We start from the raw sequence: 18,022 nt of genomic DNA, 5'->3' as shown, positions 1-18,022 counted from the left end.
ATCAACAACAGGCTGAACTGGAAAGTCAACAGCACTGCTGGGGATGAGCAGTCTCTATTTCCTGAGGAAGCTGAGATCCTTCAGCGTGTGCAGCAGAATGTTGGAGATGTTCTACCAGTCTGTTGTGGCCAGTGCTCTGTCCTCCTCCGCCATCTGCTGAGGCAGCAGCATCAGAGCCAGCGATACAAACAGACTGAACAATCTGATCAGGAAGGCTGGCTCTGTGATTGGCTGCAAACAGGACACATTTGAAGCTGTGGTTGAGAGGAGGTCACTGAACAAACTGTTATTTACCATGGATAACCCTGACCACCCTCTCCACCCCACACTGGTCTAACAGAGGAGCACCTTCTCTAAGAGGCTCCTACAGCTTCGATGTCGCACGGACCGCTACAGGAAATCATTCCTACCACAGGCAATTAAACGTTTTAACACTTCATCACTGAGTGTGAGATAAGACTCATATACATCACAACTGCACTGAATGCACCTTGCACAACCTTGCACAATAGGTTTATCTACATCCCATCATTACTAGGGAAACAGTTGTACATTTTATTTACAAATTGTATATATTTTAAATATTGCTCGTGTAGTATTCAATTATTTAATGTATATTGTTTCCTATTATTTAATGTATACTCTGTATGTGAGCTGTGTGTCTGATATTTTGCTGCTGCAACACCGTTATTTCCCATTTTTTGGGATCAATAAAAATCTATCTATCTATCTATCTATCTATCTACAATGTTACAGTAATGTATTGCTAAATGACATATGTTTATGCTGAAATTTAGTCTGACACAGCTTCAAATACTCCTTTCATCTGATTACATACACAGTGATGTGCAGTTGGGTTTATCTACAGCAGCCTCACCTATAGCATCCTTGAGGTATCGGTGACCTATCAGTTTGAGGTACTCTTCCACAGCTTTTGTAGCTAGCGTGTTCTCACGAAAGATCAAGTGCTCACGGTCCATGAACCGATCCACCTCACACATCGCCATGTCAGACAGGAACTCCTAAACAGGGATTAAAAAGGGTAAATCTTACTTTGATTTTAATTATTGCTTATTGCAATGAAACAAACCTACAATTCATACAGATAAAAGCAATGATTTATGGGAAAACAACATCAGCAGGTTACATTTCAACCCTTGTTTACCTTTGTCTTTCCTGTGCTTTGCAGGATGTGCACCAGAGCAAACGCCACCTCCTCTTTGCTTTTCACACTCAACAGAGGCTCCAGAACTGCACACAGTGTTCGGTAGTTGTTGGTAATGTACTCAGCGAACTCCTTGTACAGCTCCATTGGAAGGATGTTCATTGTCTGGTAGCGAGACTTGACACGTAGGGAGGCATTGATTGCTTTGGTACTTCCAACACCACCGCTTTTGGCCAAGACACTGGACTGTACCACCGGGTACCACTGCTCGACAAACTGCCGCCCAGTGATGCTGGAGATGGGGATGCTGACAAGGCCAAGATATGTGCTTTTCTCCTAGATTACCAAGCAAAACATTTATTTTAAATATTTGCACAATAAAACATTTTTTGACAAAGGTTTTTTTTATATCAATAAACAAGACATTACCTTGCGTCTTTTTTTATCAGTTTCCTTGTAGAGGTGCAAACGAAGGCTACGAATGGTAGGCAAATTGTTAAATTCAAAATGCTCGCCCCAGAAGACTGTGTCAGTCCGGGGTTTGCTTGTGGTGCGAGCGTACAGCATGTCATCCAGACACAGCTCACAATAATAGCGTTTCTTAGCCGGAAGGTCTCGAGCTTCAATGATCCACAACTTGAGCACATTGTCCACTCGTCTGCTGTTGTCCTGGAAGTAAAACGAGGAGTTCTGTTACTGCATTATAACAGTCCTTATTTACATCAGTCCTTAATATTACTACCTAGATCTTGTGATGAAATAATCTATTGTATCTACTTTGTTAGGTTTGACAGCGCGTTGCAGATTTTCAATCCACTTGTCTCTCTCAGAAGCTGAACGGCAGGCAAAACATTTTGTCCCTGAATTGGTGGTCACCTGCAGACAAAAAGTTTTGATATATTTTATTATTGTAAAATATTCCTGTAACTAACAATTATTTTCAAAATTTTTTCCCAATTAAAGGTGCCGTAGGTAGGATAGCGAAGAGCCAGGACTTAGCCGAAAAATGTGAAGATCAACAACCTCTCAGTCCCTCTCCCCTTTCTGCTAAAGCCCAAAACAGTCTCCTAAGCCCCTCCCCCCAGAAGGGAGAATGAATGCATGTGCATGAGCAGTAATTGACACGCAGTTAGGCACCCCCCCTGGCCATGATTGGTACATCTGAACAGGGAGCTGTGGATTGTTGCAAATCACACTACAGGCTGTAGGTGGTGCCAGAGGAGCCTGATCATTTTTTTATTTTTTATTGCCTGCTTCATGTAGTTCTACTTGAACATAGGGGTCAGTTTCAGCAAATATGACAGAAAGTTAGTTTAATAAGTCTTACCTACTGCACCTTTAATCTGTTAGTCTATAAAATGTGCTATAGATTAGGTAGCATCTTCAAATTGCTTGTTTTGTTTATAACTCAAAATAATAAATTTGCATTTATATAAAAAGGGTGAAACAGCAAATTCTGAGAATTTGATATTTTTACATACTAAAAACATTTTAAAGAATTGAATTAAATTGGTTGGTTGGCTAAAAAAAAAGTACAATTAGTATTAAAAAATATGTCCATTAGAAGGCAGGTAAAGCCAGGGAGAATGAAACAGTTATACAACACACCTCAAAGCAGTACTCTTGTCCTAAAATGCTAGAGTGGACAGGTTTGATTATGGCATCTTCATCCAAAACTAGGTCCAAAGCCTCTGCAGCGCTGCTAGGAGAAAGTAGGGATTCATGGGAGTGGGATTCTTTGAAGCTCTGCATCAAGCGTGTCCTGGTGAGAGAATTCAGAATTCAGATATGATCATATTATAAGCATATTTTATTATATATATGGTCTATATAAAATCCAGAAATATTTTTATATACCAAAACATGAGTCACTGCAGCTCAGAAATCCTCACTTCTGCAAATGATTTTTGAGATCTGATCCTTTTATAATGAGTTTATGGAAAAGCTAAGAATACCAGATTTTCAGTTCTGGTGTTTTCAGTTTGTTCTGTTGACTCGACTCATGTGAGTCATACTGCATGTTAGAGAAATTGGCCAGCAGTGTCTCAGTTCGTGGTGTTGTCTGAAAAATGTAATGTAATTCTTCTAATTTCATACAACTGAAGGAATTAGAATTTTAAAAGAATTTAAAACAAATGCAAATGTAATGTTGGTATTGCCTACTTTGCAAATGGGGGGCTAGTCTGCAGAAATACTGTAGTGCAGTAAAAGGCACAGTGGATTAGACCTGATCATTGGGTTACAGGAAAAAGAAAAGTGGCGGTGGAAAAGGAAGCAAAAAGTTGAGCATAAGCTCCCTCTCAGGTGAATCAAGGTCAGTGGGCCAATTGAAAAACAAAAATGTAGTGAAAAAAACACTTTGCTTTTAGAGTTAAATGAGAAGATCGATACCCTCTCTGCTGTGTTAGATGTGAAGCTGGAGTCAGCAGATGATTAGCTTAGCTTAGCATAAAGGCTTGAAGCAAGGGGAGCTAGCCTGGTTCTGTCCAAAAGGTATAAAAATATGATTTCCCAAAATGCGGAATTATTTCTTTAACATTTTTCTGAAACTATCTTTGAAGAGGAATGAGCTATAAATGTTGCGATCATCTGGACTGAGAAACTGGAGCTAGCATGCTGCATTATTAACATTGGCTTTGAACACAAGAGAAAAATATATAGGATAGAAAAAGCTTTGAACGGCTTTGAAGGAAACACCTGATAATTAAGCAGCAAATGAGGAGCAGAAATTTAAGGCCAGATTTAATGTTGGTCAGAGTTGCAATGAATCGTCTAGTTTGAGAAACAGTGCCATCGCAGAATGCAGAACATGATAAAGGCTTTGGTACACTGACTTGGCAGCAGAGGTAGAGCAGCTGCGTTGGAAAGCTAGAGTGTGAAGTTGGACGCAGAGGATTTACAGCAAAGTCAACTTAACACTACTGAATGAATTAAGCGTGTGTGGGCAGAACTCAAAGCAGGCTGTGAAGGCAGCTGTCTGAGGCAGCGGTGGGAGCTGGTGAAGGCTGTGGTTAGAGGGGAAAGCACGCTGAGACAGTAAGTTACTTTAACCCAAACACCATTAAGCTACCTCCACCACCTTTAGTGCTGCCTCCACACAATACATTTCTAATATAATTTGTTTTAACATTTAATCTAGGCTTTTATGTTTGCACTCACCCTGCATTTTACTAGAAAGGGTTTTTACATCCTGTGCTTAACGAAACATTCCACATCTCTGAGCATCGGACATCCACAACTGCCCTGAAAATGTATATTATGCATCTCCTGTGGCGGGAGGACAGTGTACTGTCAGCGTTACGTTTTTTTCCTTTCTGCATCTTTACATCTCCCATATGTGCATCGTGACTGGATTGTGTGAGAACTGCATAAAATTTTGGTCACAATGCAAATCTGAAATCCCCAGGGGTGTGACCTTAAGTCAGTATACAAAACAAGAAAAAAAGTCTTGAGAGCATGTAGTGATGTGCAAGTTTTTGCATCCTGATGATCGGAAAACAAAAATCACGTGATAAATGTAGGCATACATTTTACTTGAATGTCCAACAGACAGACCGTTGAAATTAAGATATTTTACCAAGATGACAGTCATGACAGTTTTATGTAGTTTTCCCTTTTGGTCACTGATGAAAAGTGTACCACCTGCACACACCACAAATGATTTTAAAAAGACGAGGTTTCAACCCCAGTCGGACTTTTGTCAGTTCAAAATTTTTAAAACAGGGTCACCATATACGTATACACCAATAGGCTGATAGGCTTTATGATGACCGATGTAATTAACCATCCAACCCCCCAGGGTGCCTGAAAGCTTCGGAAAAGCTCCAACCATCTGTCAATGTGTCACTAAATGCAATGTCTTTCATTCTGCAGGGCTTCGCTTTTGAGTGGTTGATGAAAAGCCACAGTTCAGGTGAAGAGTGTGAGATTTATTCACATTATGCTTACATGTTAAATTTGTATCAAAATCATAATCATCATCAAAAAATCCTCTAATTTCTTTTCCTGTAAAAACTAAAATAATATATTTTTGATGTGCAGTTACATAAATGTATTCTATGGAGTTATATTCCTATCTTTAATCAAGAGCGCATTCTTTCAATTTGAGAGCATTTCTCACTGATATTACGTTCAGATTTTGTAATAATTTCCCTCAAAACCTTGCTCTCACACTCAAATAGTCACTGCTCGCGCTTGGATTTGCTCTGCTTGTGCTCAAAGTTTGTGCTCGCGCTTGGATTTTCTCTGCTTGTGCTCAAAGTTTGTGCTCGCGCTTGGATTTGCTCTGCTTGCACTCAAACTTTCTGCTTGGACTCAGATATGTTGTTGTTTGGACAGATTTCCTGCTCTCAGCTTTGAACCTTCTCCTCGCACTCAGGCTGATTCTGCTCACTTGCAAAGTTTCTGCTCTCGGATTTCTCCTGCGCGCTTGGATTTTTTTGTGTGTTATAACCCTATCAAAAGTCAACAACCAATAGAATGCCAGCTGTAGTGTTGACCAATGAAATGATCCCAACCCCGTTGAGGGTGCGTTCACTTTACTTTAGAACGTCTGTTGAGGGCGGCTGCACTGTAACCTGACTGTAACCAAGTTTATATATCCCCGCGCCGTTTATAGCTTTATTATAAGTATATGTCAACAATGTGCACAGAATGGTCGACGCACTTTCACCTGCACCCGGCCAGGAAACGGGAGAAAGCTTTGAAGTGGGACGTATGAAGTTATGTCCACAACTACGAGGGTGAGTAACATAACTTAAGCACCTAGCTAGCTAGCTAGCATATGGCGCTAGCATATAGCCTAGCTTGATGTCCAGAAACAAATATATGTTCTTTATTGTATAGCTAGCTAGATTGAACGACATATGACGGACAGTGTGTGTATATGTGATGACCCTACTTTGTATTTTTTCCTCGTTTGGTTAACCATTGTTCCTGGGATTTGGCTAATTTCATGTTAGAGCCAGTAGTAAAACATAAACTGTAATATAACTGAAAGAACACAAGAAACTGGATTGTTTGTGTCAGTTTTTGCATCACTGTTGTTTGTTGTTCATCAGAATTTAGTCTTCATTCCTTCATATAACATTAGTTTGAAAATAGATTCATAGCAATCTGTATAAAACGTAATGTTAAGTTCAATTTTATCACTATAATAAAAACAGATCTAGAAATGATATGGTTTCTTATTTGCTCCTTAAATAGCAGTTATTTGTTTAATTGATACAAAGCAAACTGAACTGAAAAAACAAGTATTTTGTTTTACTTTCTTTTCATCCAGGTGGGGCTGAGGGGTTTGACCCCTGTTGATCTGTGTGTCATATCACCAACCCATGATAGCTAGAATTCACCCTGCTACTCCAGATCTACCTACTGTACGGCTGGCTACAGACTACAACCATCTGCTCCAGATCCACCTACTGTACGGCTTGCTACAGACTACAACCATCTGCTGCAGATCTACCTGCTGTATGGCTGGCTACAGACTACAACCATCTGCTCCTGATCTACCTGCTGTACGGCTTGCTACAGACTACAACCATCTGCTCCAGATCTACCTACTGTATGACTGGCTACAGACTACAACCATCTGCAAGTTTTGTTTGTAGTGAACATCATCAACAGCTGCACTTAAAGTCTCTTGGGTTCATATGGGACTTGGTTGTTCTCCATACTGCATCAAACACTATATTATTTTTTTGTGTTATATTAGTACAGACAACAGTAAGTATCATTACTTAATCACAGTATATATTATTCTGGTGTACACTGTTGACTTGACTCCATGCTATTGACTATACTTTAGCTTGCCACCTCAAAACTTTACCATAATTGCTCTTGTATAGTTAATTTATCTTCTACTAGTTGTACATACCTCCTATTTAATTGAATTATTCTTAATTTGTGTTGCCATACCTGAATCATCCCTCTTGTGAACACTAGGCCTATCTTATCTTTATTCATAACCCTGCTCACAAACTCACCTGAACCTGGGTCATCTGTTTGCCAATATCAATGTTCCTGCTACAGTAAATCCTATAGGCACATTGTACTGCTTCACCGTAGTATGAACCATACACTTTTAAGGTTTTGTGTCAAATATTGTGCAATTTGTTATGAATTACTCATTGTTTTGACAAGGTAAATTAAAGCTATTTACCAAGTGTCAGCTCTGGTAAATTTAATTGTACTGTTTTTTTTTTTATAAATGTTATGGAACATGAAAAACAATTTGCCTTGATCAGGGTTTTTAATTTGTTGCAAATGTGAACATGGTTTTAATAATCTGTATCTTATTGCTCTGAAAAACTACAATGATTTAAGAAATAGCAGTGATACTTATCAACATTTATTGAATTGATTGAATATATGGACAGACATTACAGGCACCTATTCATGTCAACAGAGAAAACAATAATTTGTTCTCTCTTTTATCACTTTGATTATACGCTGATGGTGCAGAAAAGGGTGAAGTCCTTGTAGATCTCTGGCACTTTGAGGACAGACCGATCCAGGAACTCTCCACTGTTGTCTTTGTATAGTATGCTCCTATTAAAGACAGATTCATAGACATCAACACGTAATATATTAGGTGTACATAGCTTGCTTTAACATCATTACTATCTTACCTTACCTTCTCTGATTTGGTTTTGTGGACATCAGTAATTTTCTCTGCCAGGCCTGGTTGTGCACCCTGTGAATTTAAGCAAGAAACATAAGTGTATGTAACATGATTTTACTATTATATTATTATTATTTTTACAATTGCATTATTATCAGACTTGCCAACCTTCTTGGTTTGTGCTACTGCTGCCTGTCCTCTGCACACAGGTGAGTGATGTGCTGACTGGCACAGGTCCATGCACATAGTGCAGCTGTGATGCAGCTCAACGGGTACTTAAGTCACACCTGGAAGAAGAGAAACAAACCAACAAAATACTTGTTCTTTCTGCTCAGTTTGCTTTGTATTAATTAAAAAAATTACATTTAAGTTGCAAATAAAGCATATCATCTCTAGATCTGTTTTATTAGTCGTGAAATTGTACTTAACAGACTGGGTCCGTGTACTTTTTCGTTCATTTGATTTTCATTTCATAAACAGGTATTAAAAAACAAATGGTTATTTGATTTTCGTTTTAAATCATGGGGATCAGACCTCCGGTGCTGGGTCTAATATTCTAATATTAGCTGCTGCAGCTAGTTAGCAGCTAGCTACCAGCCCTGTGAGCTTGGTCCCCGCGGTTCGCTCCCCGGTGCTGACTGACTCTGGTCCGCTCGCAGAGCGCGTGCCCGCTCCCTAGCTGACCTGGGAATCTACCGCTCGTGATTTATTCATATTTTATTTACTTTGCAGTGATATGCTATGCACTGATGTCAGGCAGGCTTGCTGCTGCTTTTAGTCTGAGCCTGTGAGATAACTAAACTTCCTTTGAATATAACGTGCATATAAATAGACGGAATAAATAAAAGTCCCCGGAAATAAATATAAGTAAAACATATGTATTTAGGCTATTGAACTATAATGACTAATGCCTATATATGTATTGCCTCGTTTATGTATTTCATGTTCCATTTCATAGCCATATTTATTATGTAAAGGGGGCAAAAATGGACGATCAGTCGCTCAGGAAGTTATAGACTACAGTTTCCCTCAACAGCAGCCGGGACATTCTAACGCTTAACGTGAAAAAGCTTAACGTGGTAACTTAATGTACCTAAACAGTGATCAATCAGATATCAATCAGTTATCAGTCACATAACGTCCATAATAATTGGACTTTGGGTTAGATTTTTTTGACAGTTTTCAGTGGTTATGAGGAGCAATATGAGAGAGAAATTTGGTAATCATTGATCATTGTTTAGGTAGCTACATTAAACCACCTCTATTTGTTTCTGGACATCAAGCTAGGCCATATGCTAGCTAGCTAGGTGCTTAAGTTATGTTACTCACCCTCGTAGTTGTGGACATAACTTCATACGTCCCACTTCAAAGCTTTCTCCCGTTTCCTGACGGGTGCAGGTGAAAGTGCGTCGACCATTCTGTGCACATTGTTGACATATACTTATAATAAAGCTATAAACGGCGCGGGGATATATAAACTTGGTTACAGTCAGGTTACAGTGCAGCCGCCCTCAACAGACGTTCTAAAGTAAAGTGAACGCACCCTCAACGGGGTTGGGATCATTTCATTGGTCAACACTACAGCTGGCATTCTATTGGTTGTTGACTTTTGATAGGGTTATAACACACAAAAAATCCAAGCGCGCAGGAGAAATCCGAGAGCAGAAACTTTGCAAGTGAGCAGAATCAGCCTGAGTGCGAGGAGAAGGTTCAAAGCTGAGAGCAGGAAATCTGTCCAAACAACAACATATCTGAGTCCAAGCAGAAAGTTTGAGTGCAAGCAGAGCAAATCCAAGCGCGAGCACAAACTTTGAGCACAAGCAGAGCAAATCCAAGCGCGAGCAGTGACTATTTGAGTGTGAGAGCAAGGTTTTGAGGGAAATTATTACAAAATCTGAACGTAATATCAGTGAGAAATGCTCTCAAATTGAAAGAATGCGCTCTTGATTAAAGATAGGAATATAACTCCATAGTATTCAATCAAACGTGATTTGTGGTGCTAGGTAACCCCACCAATCATATCAAATTCCAGGCCCCCAGGAAGTGCTTTCAGCCTTGCAGACAATTTTTTCCAGTGGCTACTCGCATGATTGCGACAACAAAAAATCCCCCTGCGCCAAAAAAGGATTTTCCCCATAGACCACCATTGTAAAAAAGATGTCTGTAAAACTGTTGACAATACACCTTGAACTGCAAACCAGTTATATATATATATATATATATATATATATATATATATATATATATATATATATATATATATATCCATGATCAATCCGTGCTTGAGTATTAGCTAGTAGGTAGCTAGCAAATTGATATAATAACAACATAGGTGAATGTTTGGATTTCAGCTGGAAAAAGATTTGACTGACAGAGCGAATTTAATCGGATCATAAGTAGAAAATAAACTCAGTGATGTCAGTTATATAGCAATGTCTAGCTAATGTTTGTTAGCGTTTACTAAAATTGGCCACCATAAGCTACTGGTCATACCAGACCAGGCAAGGCTTTAACAGCAAAACACAGAGTGTATTGAGATGAGCAAGGTTGTGTTTTTATTGCTTATGAATTCAGCTTTTTATTTAGAAAAGGAAGAATGTAATATTTCTTCTTTCAAAAGTTACTTAGACTAATTTGAGGTAAAACATGATGCAAACATAACAATTTTCACAAATAGTATCAGTACCCTGAGTAACTGCCACATTCTGCTTTACACATCATTACAGTTAACAATCAGCTTGTTCTGCAATGAGGGGCAACCTTGAAGCTAGGTATTGAGGTTAGCAATGTTCTAGCTGCAGCTTAAAAAGAAATGTAGCCTTCAGCAGCAAAAGTTAGAGCTTTCGATGCAAAAGCAATTCTAGCGTAAGGTATTCACAGCTAAAGTACACCCAGTACAGAGCGGCATGTCAACCATCCAAGCAAGAACAGATCTGATTGTTGATGGGTGAGTAGCATCCAAAGCTTAAAGCTGCCCCAGATCTAAGTGCATAAATTGTCTTTTTTAAGTTACATGTACCATGTATATTATCTTTGTGTTAGTTGTGGGGCAGAAATGTGGCTCAGTGGCTTTACACCATCACCTCACAGTAAACAGGGACACCCTGGTGGTTAAGACGCACACCAGCCACAATGTTCCTTGACTTGATTCCATCTGGGAACATTTGTTGCACGTCATACCCCTCTCTTTCTCCCCACATTTCGTGTAAGGCTCTGCAGTGTCAACTATCAAATAAAGGCAAAAATGCCAAAATGGTCGCCGGTTCTTTATGCGTGCAGTTAATGTATTCTCCCTGGCTTTGTGTGGGTTTCCGCTGGGTGCTCCAGCTTCCTCCCACAGTCCAAGAACATGATCCCGAGGAACACAGAATCCATGCTGCAATTATTTTTAGGTTTTATTTTTTCTTGATTCAAATACGTATTGCATGATCTTGACACAACAAAAACTTTAACATACAGTCATGTCTTATGTCTACTGGTTATAGATTATTACCACATTATAAATCCATGCATTTCAACCTATTGCTCATGACAAGACAGTTTGGGTAGAATATATATGTCAGACCTGCGATAAACTGGCAACCTGTCCACTGTGTTTTCCCGGCTTTTGCCTGAAAACATGCTGACACAAACGACAACCCCTACGTGGTACTAAATAAGAAAACGGTTGGTATTAACTTGAATAATATGAACGCTTTATACAGTAAAGGTTACTTACCTCTCTTGGTCAGCACTTCGAAACCGGGGCAAAATCATTTGTCTGAAGCTGCTGGTCCGGTCAAGTTTGGGCTGACTTTTGGCCCTCTTGATGGAGCCCTTTAGCCTTCGATTGAGAAAACTCTTAAGTTTCAGCAAAGGGAAAACAGAAAATAATAAGTAAATAGTAAAAACACTATATACATAAGTAATAAAGTCAGTATTGGTACAATTTTAAATGTGACTTAACTTTAACAATGCAAGACAGACAAAAACAATGCAAGTGTTGATCTACTCATAATAACAAAGAGATGTTAGGGACTTTACAAGATATCTAATATTCTATAGATAACAAAAGACAATCTTCCAATAATAAAACTCACCGGCTGTCTAAAGGGCTGTGGGGTGGCATTGGGAGGGGTCTCCATGCTTGACTGTCTTACAGAGGCAAAACTTGCCCTGCGAGATTGGTCTATGAGAAGAGAAAGAAAAAATAGAACATAGACATTAGAGACATGAAATCATTGTCAACAAATGCATGTGTCCAATATTAACAAATGCAGCTGTTCAACCTCAAAGCACAAGTTCAAGTAAATATATTATTCTAACGATTTTCTTAAGGTGTATTATTTTTGGAGTATACCAAAATGCTGGGAATATTAGGATGTTCATGATGAACTGTGAAAACTGTCTGTGAGTCAGACTAATGGCTGCTGAGTTATGGCCATTTAAAATTAGCATGTTGCCGTAGGGCTGTTGCTGAGTAAATTTCCATCAAGTTTTGCAAGATTGCTAAGACAGAGTGTATCTGTGTTTGTGTCATCTAAATTAGGAAGCAATTACACAATGTGTAACAATTATGACAATTTAATGTCTACTTTGGAAGACAATAGTAGGAAAATGGTATGGAATAAGAAAAAAATACTTTTTGAGCTCATACTTTTTTTTTTCCTCCACTTTGAATGACAATTACCAGTGTGTGTTGGCTTACAAAGTGCTCTTGTGAGCTTTTTAAAACATGAGCCCATGAACAATTTTACAGAAATGTTATGATGCAATAACAAAATGACACAAAATGTCCCTTGAAATGAGTCACAATAGGAATGAAACACATTAGTACAATATTGCAGCTTAACTGATAACGTTGTTAGAATGTTGAGTTGTAATAACCTGAATTGTTATATTCTTTTTCTTGTAAATTATCCAAGTAATATTTCTTGACGTTATTGTCACATTATCACTAAAATGTACAATATGTCAATCAGTTAAGAGGGACATTTAATTACATTTTGGCAAGTTACATTATCTTATTCATAGCTTGTGTCATTACCTTGCAGCTGCTTTGGTAACATACAGAAAGGGAATTAGCATTGAAAAAACATGACAAACACATAATAATCACAAATAAGCTATCAGCACGTCAACAATGCAGAATAGGAGGTGTAAGGGAAGCTCACCAACAAGGACAGACAGACACAAAGAACAACATTGTGATAGTCTTAGACGCTATTTATCGCCCCTCCATTGGAAAACTTCCTGTATCCAAGGCCACTGGAAAATGATTAAAAAACCTGATGTGAGAACTAAATTGGACATACTTCTTTATATAGTGGGAAGAAGTAATGATGAGTCATCTTGAACTTCATGGTCTTTGACTTTGGGCTTGTGCAAACTGGAACATGATGATGGATCTATAAAAGTATAGACTGCTGTCTGTAGGGAATCAGATCTGACGCTTTCTCTACATGACTGTGTGTTGGCTATGGAAGATAAAGCCAATGCACAGGAGCATCCTTCAGAGGCCGAAATCCTTGTCTCTCCATACGAACAACAACAGAAATGGAAGAGGGATTTTATAAACAGATCTTTCTATTTTTATGGGACGTAAATCTTCCCTCCTGAAAAATTGTCTTTTTTTCTCAGCCTGGTTCCAGACATGGATTAGACATTGCCAGTTAGCTACCTAGATACATTTAGTAAATAAATAGTGACGGAAAAAATGGTGACGAGCGTGGATGAGATGGACGTCGCCCTGCACGTCGTTGTAAATAGAGTTACAGAAATGACAACTCTCAACTCTCGTTTTTGTCAAGTGAAATATGACATTGGACTGTTACAGTATGTCACTTACTACAGATACATTAGGGCAAAACATAACACAATAATCCCCCACTTAAGAAATCAGATAACATGAACACAATGAAAAAAAGCTTGACAAAATGGTGCGATTATCAGAGACTGTCCTCCCCCAAAAAACGCCCACAAGTCGTTTGTTCAAGCAGCAATTACATTGATATTTACGTTTATAGTGGCAGCGCCCTCTAGTGGCCATAGTAATTATGACGGAAGCAAAGCAGGAAGTAAGGAGACGTAGTATAGGAGCACCAAATTCAGCGTAGGGAGGTAGGTTGGGGTCGTGGATGGTTCAAACAATCACAGGAATTTCACCCAAAAGACAAGGGTTCTTGTACTGCTCCGTTTGTTCTGCATCACATGCGTAACTGGAAGATGAAGTAACGTCACATTTTAACTCAAATCACAACCTTTTTTCCTAAACTTACTGTAACTAAGTCATTTTGGTGCCTAAACCTAACCAAACTCCAACCGTTTTAAAATCCAATCCAAATTCCAAATTAATTTATAGAGCACATATAAAAACAAGTTGACCAAAGGCTGTTAACGATGTGTTTCAAACCACAACCGCCACGTTAAATGTTTATATATGAGGAAGAAAAAATGGGTCCAATTAGAGAGTAGAAATAAACAACCTATATAAGCGTATGGTTTGGAGGACTTATCAGGCTACCAATTTCCAGCTAAACACAGTTCATGGTTTGGAAAGACAGCGATACAAGCGGGAAGGAAGCATGTCTAAAGGTAAAACGTCGCCCTTACTTGATGCCAAAGACAATTTTCTTTTAGCCCTGGTCATACAATAAAGCCACATCTTATTATATATTCATTTATTGTTAGGATGTTATACATTTTCTAAGCTGGTTGTGTAATCATACATTGTGATCCTTTGAAAGTGTGCCATAAAATGTCAGATTAATCCGTAGGTTGGTCTCTAAAAGCTGAAATCCTGATTACGTTTCATGTTGATATTTATTCTGCTCTTCTATTTTTGTCTGTGATTGATCCAATGGAGCATTTTTTTTTCTTTTTTTAAATTCCCCAATTACCCAAAGGAGCTGGTTATTTTCCCTTTGCAACATGGAAACAAGACACCCTGTCATCCTATGATTTCCTCGCTCCCAAAGCCTCTGAGTAGGCGACTCTCAAGGTTCTATTCTGATTCCAAGCTAATTGTTTGGTATCCATGGAAACAATTCCAAGGGCTCCTACTTGAACTGTAGAAGGTATTGGCACAAAACTGCACAATACAGATGATGAAAGACACAAAGTAACATGCTGACAACACTGTGTTTCTGGTAACAGTGAAGTGGGTGAACTGATCAGACCTATCTTCCTCATCTGAAGAAAATATTTCAAATTATTTTGTGTCTCATGTGGGGCTGAATCTGCAGGATTATTTAGCATATTTGAAATTTTGAACATCACTGCTATTAAAACTGCCACCTGCTTCATGTGGTGCTCTAAGTAAACGTGACATATTATAACGCATGGATGCGATCACATTGACTATTCTGAATGTAAATTGCTGTCAGGACTGAGTGTGTGGGTGGCAACAGCCTCTAGCTAACTGTGATACAGAGGAAGAGAAAGACAGAAAGAGGAAGACTGAGTGGGTGTTGGAGAAACATACTCAACCTTTAGTATGTATGTATATATATATATATACACACACACACACATACATACATACATACATACACATACATACATACATACACACACACACACACACACACACATATATATATATATACATATACATACATACATACATACATATATATATATATATATACACACATACATTTATTTATTAATACACATTTGAAACTTTACTTTTTTAATAAATTGGCTAAAATCATAACCTTTTTTCCACAGGATTGATTTGTTTTGTCACAAGCATAAAAATAGAAGCAGTATTAGATACTATGTGCCAACCCTTTGAAGTAATCATGGCATAAGCAGCACTGCTAAATACCATCTGTGAAATAGTTTTTAATAACAATGAAATCTCAAAGCAGCTATTAATTTATCAAAAGATGTACTTAATGAAAACTGACCCCAACTTTCCATTTAACTCACGGGAAACAAACAACAATTACTACAATTAGAGATGCACCGATTCAATCCGCCGGATCGATATCAGCACCAATACTGACATTATTAGCCGGACTGGGTATCGGCTACGACACCAATCTACATTAAATACATATACTATTAATTTCATTCCACCGAGATGCATCACAGAGCACCACAGGAAGTAATTTCTGCCAGTGGCCATCAAACTTTAAAACTTCAACAAGAGTGTCTGGCACTCCAGACTGGCCCTTGGACTTATTTCACCTAAAGCAACTTTAACTTTTAACTTCTTTAATCTATTTATAATTTCTGCACAATAATAATTAATGTGCAAATCTCTGGTATTGATACTGCATTTATACTGTACATTTATTTATACTATTCTTGCATTTTAAGACAATCATAGATCCATTTTTCAGAATTATTATTTACATTGTTTTTTATATATATATATATATATATATATATATATATATATATATATATATATATATATATATATATATACACACATATATATACACACACATACATATATATATACACATATATATACACACACATACATATATATACACATATATATATATATATATATATACACACACATATACATACACACACACACACATTTTATTTCTTATTTCTATTTATTGCTTTATATATTGTAGTATAATTTTCATATTGTTTAGATACTTATTTAGATCTTATTTCTATGCGTCTTATAATCTCTCTATGTTTATCTGTCTTTTTATTCTAGAATGGGAGCAACTGCAATGTCACCCAATTTTCCCCGGGGTTCAATAAAGTATTTCTGATTTCTAAACCGATTCTGATTCATTCAGTCCAAGCGGGCTGCCACCATAACTATTCCTGGCCTCACATTACCTTACATAACAAGACAGCACTTCAAAAACACTGCTCCATAGCGCTATTAGTGTTCAACAAGAGTCCACAGTCCTGTTAGCGGCTCTGTTAGCCTGTAATTAGGCACAACAGTCATTTGTGCTAAATGCTAACCCCAGCATGTTAACAACCAATAGCATGTCCCAAATCCATACTGCTTCTAAGCAGGTTTTGGGTATTTTTTTTATTTATTTTTTTATATATTTTTTTTTGTTCACTATAAAAGTGACAAAATGAAGTACAAGACTAAATAAGGTTGATTTTTAAATGTGCTGTTGATGGAAACTATTCTTCCGCAATGCACAAAGGAAATGGAGGCACTACTAGCAGCTGGGGAAAAAAATAAATAAAGTGTGTGGTGGTGAAACAGCTCCAGAAAGATCTTGGAAAACTAAACAAAAAACGTATTCAATCTTATAGTTTGTTTGTAAAGATAAATTAGCATTGACAAAGTCGTAGTTTTATGGCGACACTTCAGGTGAGCACAAAAGTCATTGAGAATTATTATTAAAAAAAAGCCTTTTAATTTTTAATTTTTTTTTTTTTTATCAGGAGGACACAACTATGACTGAAAAATAAGCATGGTCCAAATTCCCACAGAGAATACTGCCGGGACAGTATACTGTATACTGTAGATATCAGGGTAGTAAGTTGTTGTTATATAGTACAGTGACTTTTCTAACTGCAATATGAATGCTTGTATTATGTATTTGAACACCTAAAATCACGTCATAAAAATCACTCACTTTTTGGATTGGACATAAAAGTATGACTGTAATAAACAGCAAAGTTTAAATGAAAGATTATGCCAATACAGATACTTTTACTGATGCCTCTTTGCATCCCAAAGAAAAAAACAATGGGCCTCATTCACCAATATCTTCCTAAGTTTTCTCTTAAATATGTTCTTAAGAAGGTTCCTAAGAAAAGTCTACGCCGGATTCATGACGTGTTCTTAAACAGCAGAATTGTTCGCATCTGTGTTCTTAGGATTGATGAATCCCACGTCTTCGTAACTGAAAGCGCGTGCCAGTTGTTCCTAATTAGCATAAGATAACGCCCCGCAAATTCCCATATAAGGACATGACACTTCCTGTGCACCTCCTGGGAGACAGGTTTTCGGAGATTGTCGGAGCCGCGGTGGAGGAAGTACTGAATCTCAGTACTTAAATAAAAGTACAAATAACCAGAGACATATTTACTTTAGTAAAAGTAGAAGGTGTCCACTACCACAAACAAGGCCTGGCTTTTAAAAGAAGTTCCTATCCTAACCAGCATAAAACGGAAATGTGTTGTTAGAATCGGAATGCGGTTGGTTTTATTCATGGATGTATTTTATTTTCTTTAACCATGCAAGTAAGCAAATAAAGTGTGTGAAGCGCAGCAAATGGGGAGATGTGAAGAGGTCCAGCCAAATA

At 37.8% G+C, this 18,022-nt stretch overlaps 1 protein-coding gene across 7 annotated transcripts in view; it reads right to left on the bottom strand.

Annotated features, from left to right (window-relative positions):
* LOC120571458 (ras/Rap GTPase-activating protein SynGAP-like) overlaps positions 1–18,022 on the bottom strand; it is a 52,209-nt gene that overhangs the window by 24,868 nt on the left and 9,319 nt on the right. For 5 of the 7 annotated variants that reach the window (XM_039820401.1, XM_039820402.1, XM_039820399.1 and 2 more), the window contains 7 exons: positions 11,867–11,955; positions 11,506–11,636; positions 2,774–2,927; positions 1,943–2,041; positions 1,595–1,834; positions 1,166–1,501; positions 878–1,022 (listed from right to left, as the gene is read on the bottom strand). In XM_039820401.1, the coding sequence (XP_039676335.1) occupies positions 878–1,022; positions 1,166–1,501; positions 1,595–1,834; positions 1,943–2,041; positions 2,774–2,927; positions 11,506–11,636; positions 11,867–11,955 (1,194 nt within the window). The remainder of the gene's footprint in view (positions 1–877; positions 1,023–1,165; positions 1,502–1,594; positions 1,835–1,942; positions 2,042–2,773; positions 2,928–11,505; positions 11,637–11,866; positions 11,956–18,022) is intronic. The other 2 variants (XM_039820398.1, XM_039820400.1) reach the window with 1 other exon arrangement.

The sequence above is a fragment of the Perca fluviatilis genome, chromosome 13 (assembly GCF_010015445.1).
Source record: "Perca fluviatilis chromosome 13, GENO_Pfluv_1.0, whole genome shotgun sequence".
Lineage (NCBI taxonomy): Eukaryota > Metazoa > Chordata > Actinopteri > Perciformes > Percidae > Perca > Perca fluviatilis.
Note: the sequence above shows the minus strand (reverse complement) of the source record. Positions and strands in the feature narration are given on the sequence as shown.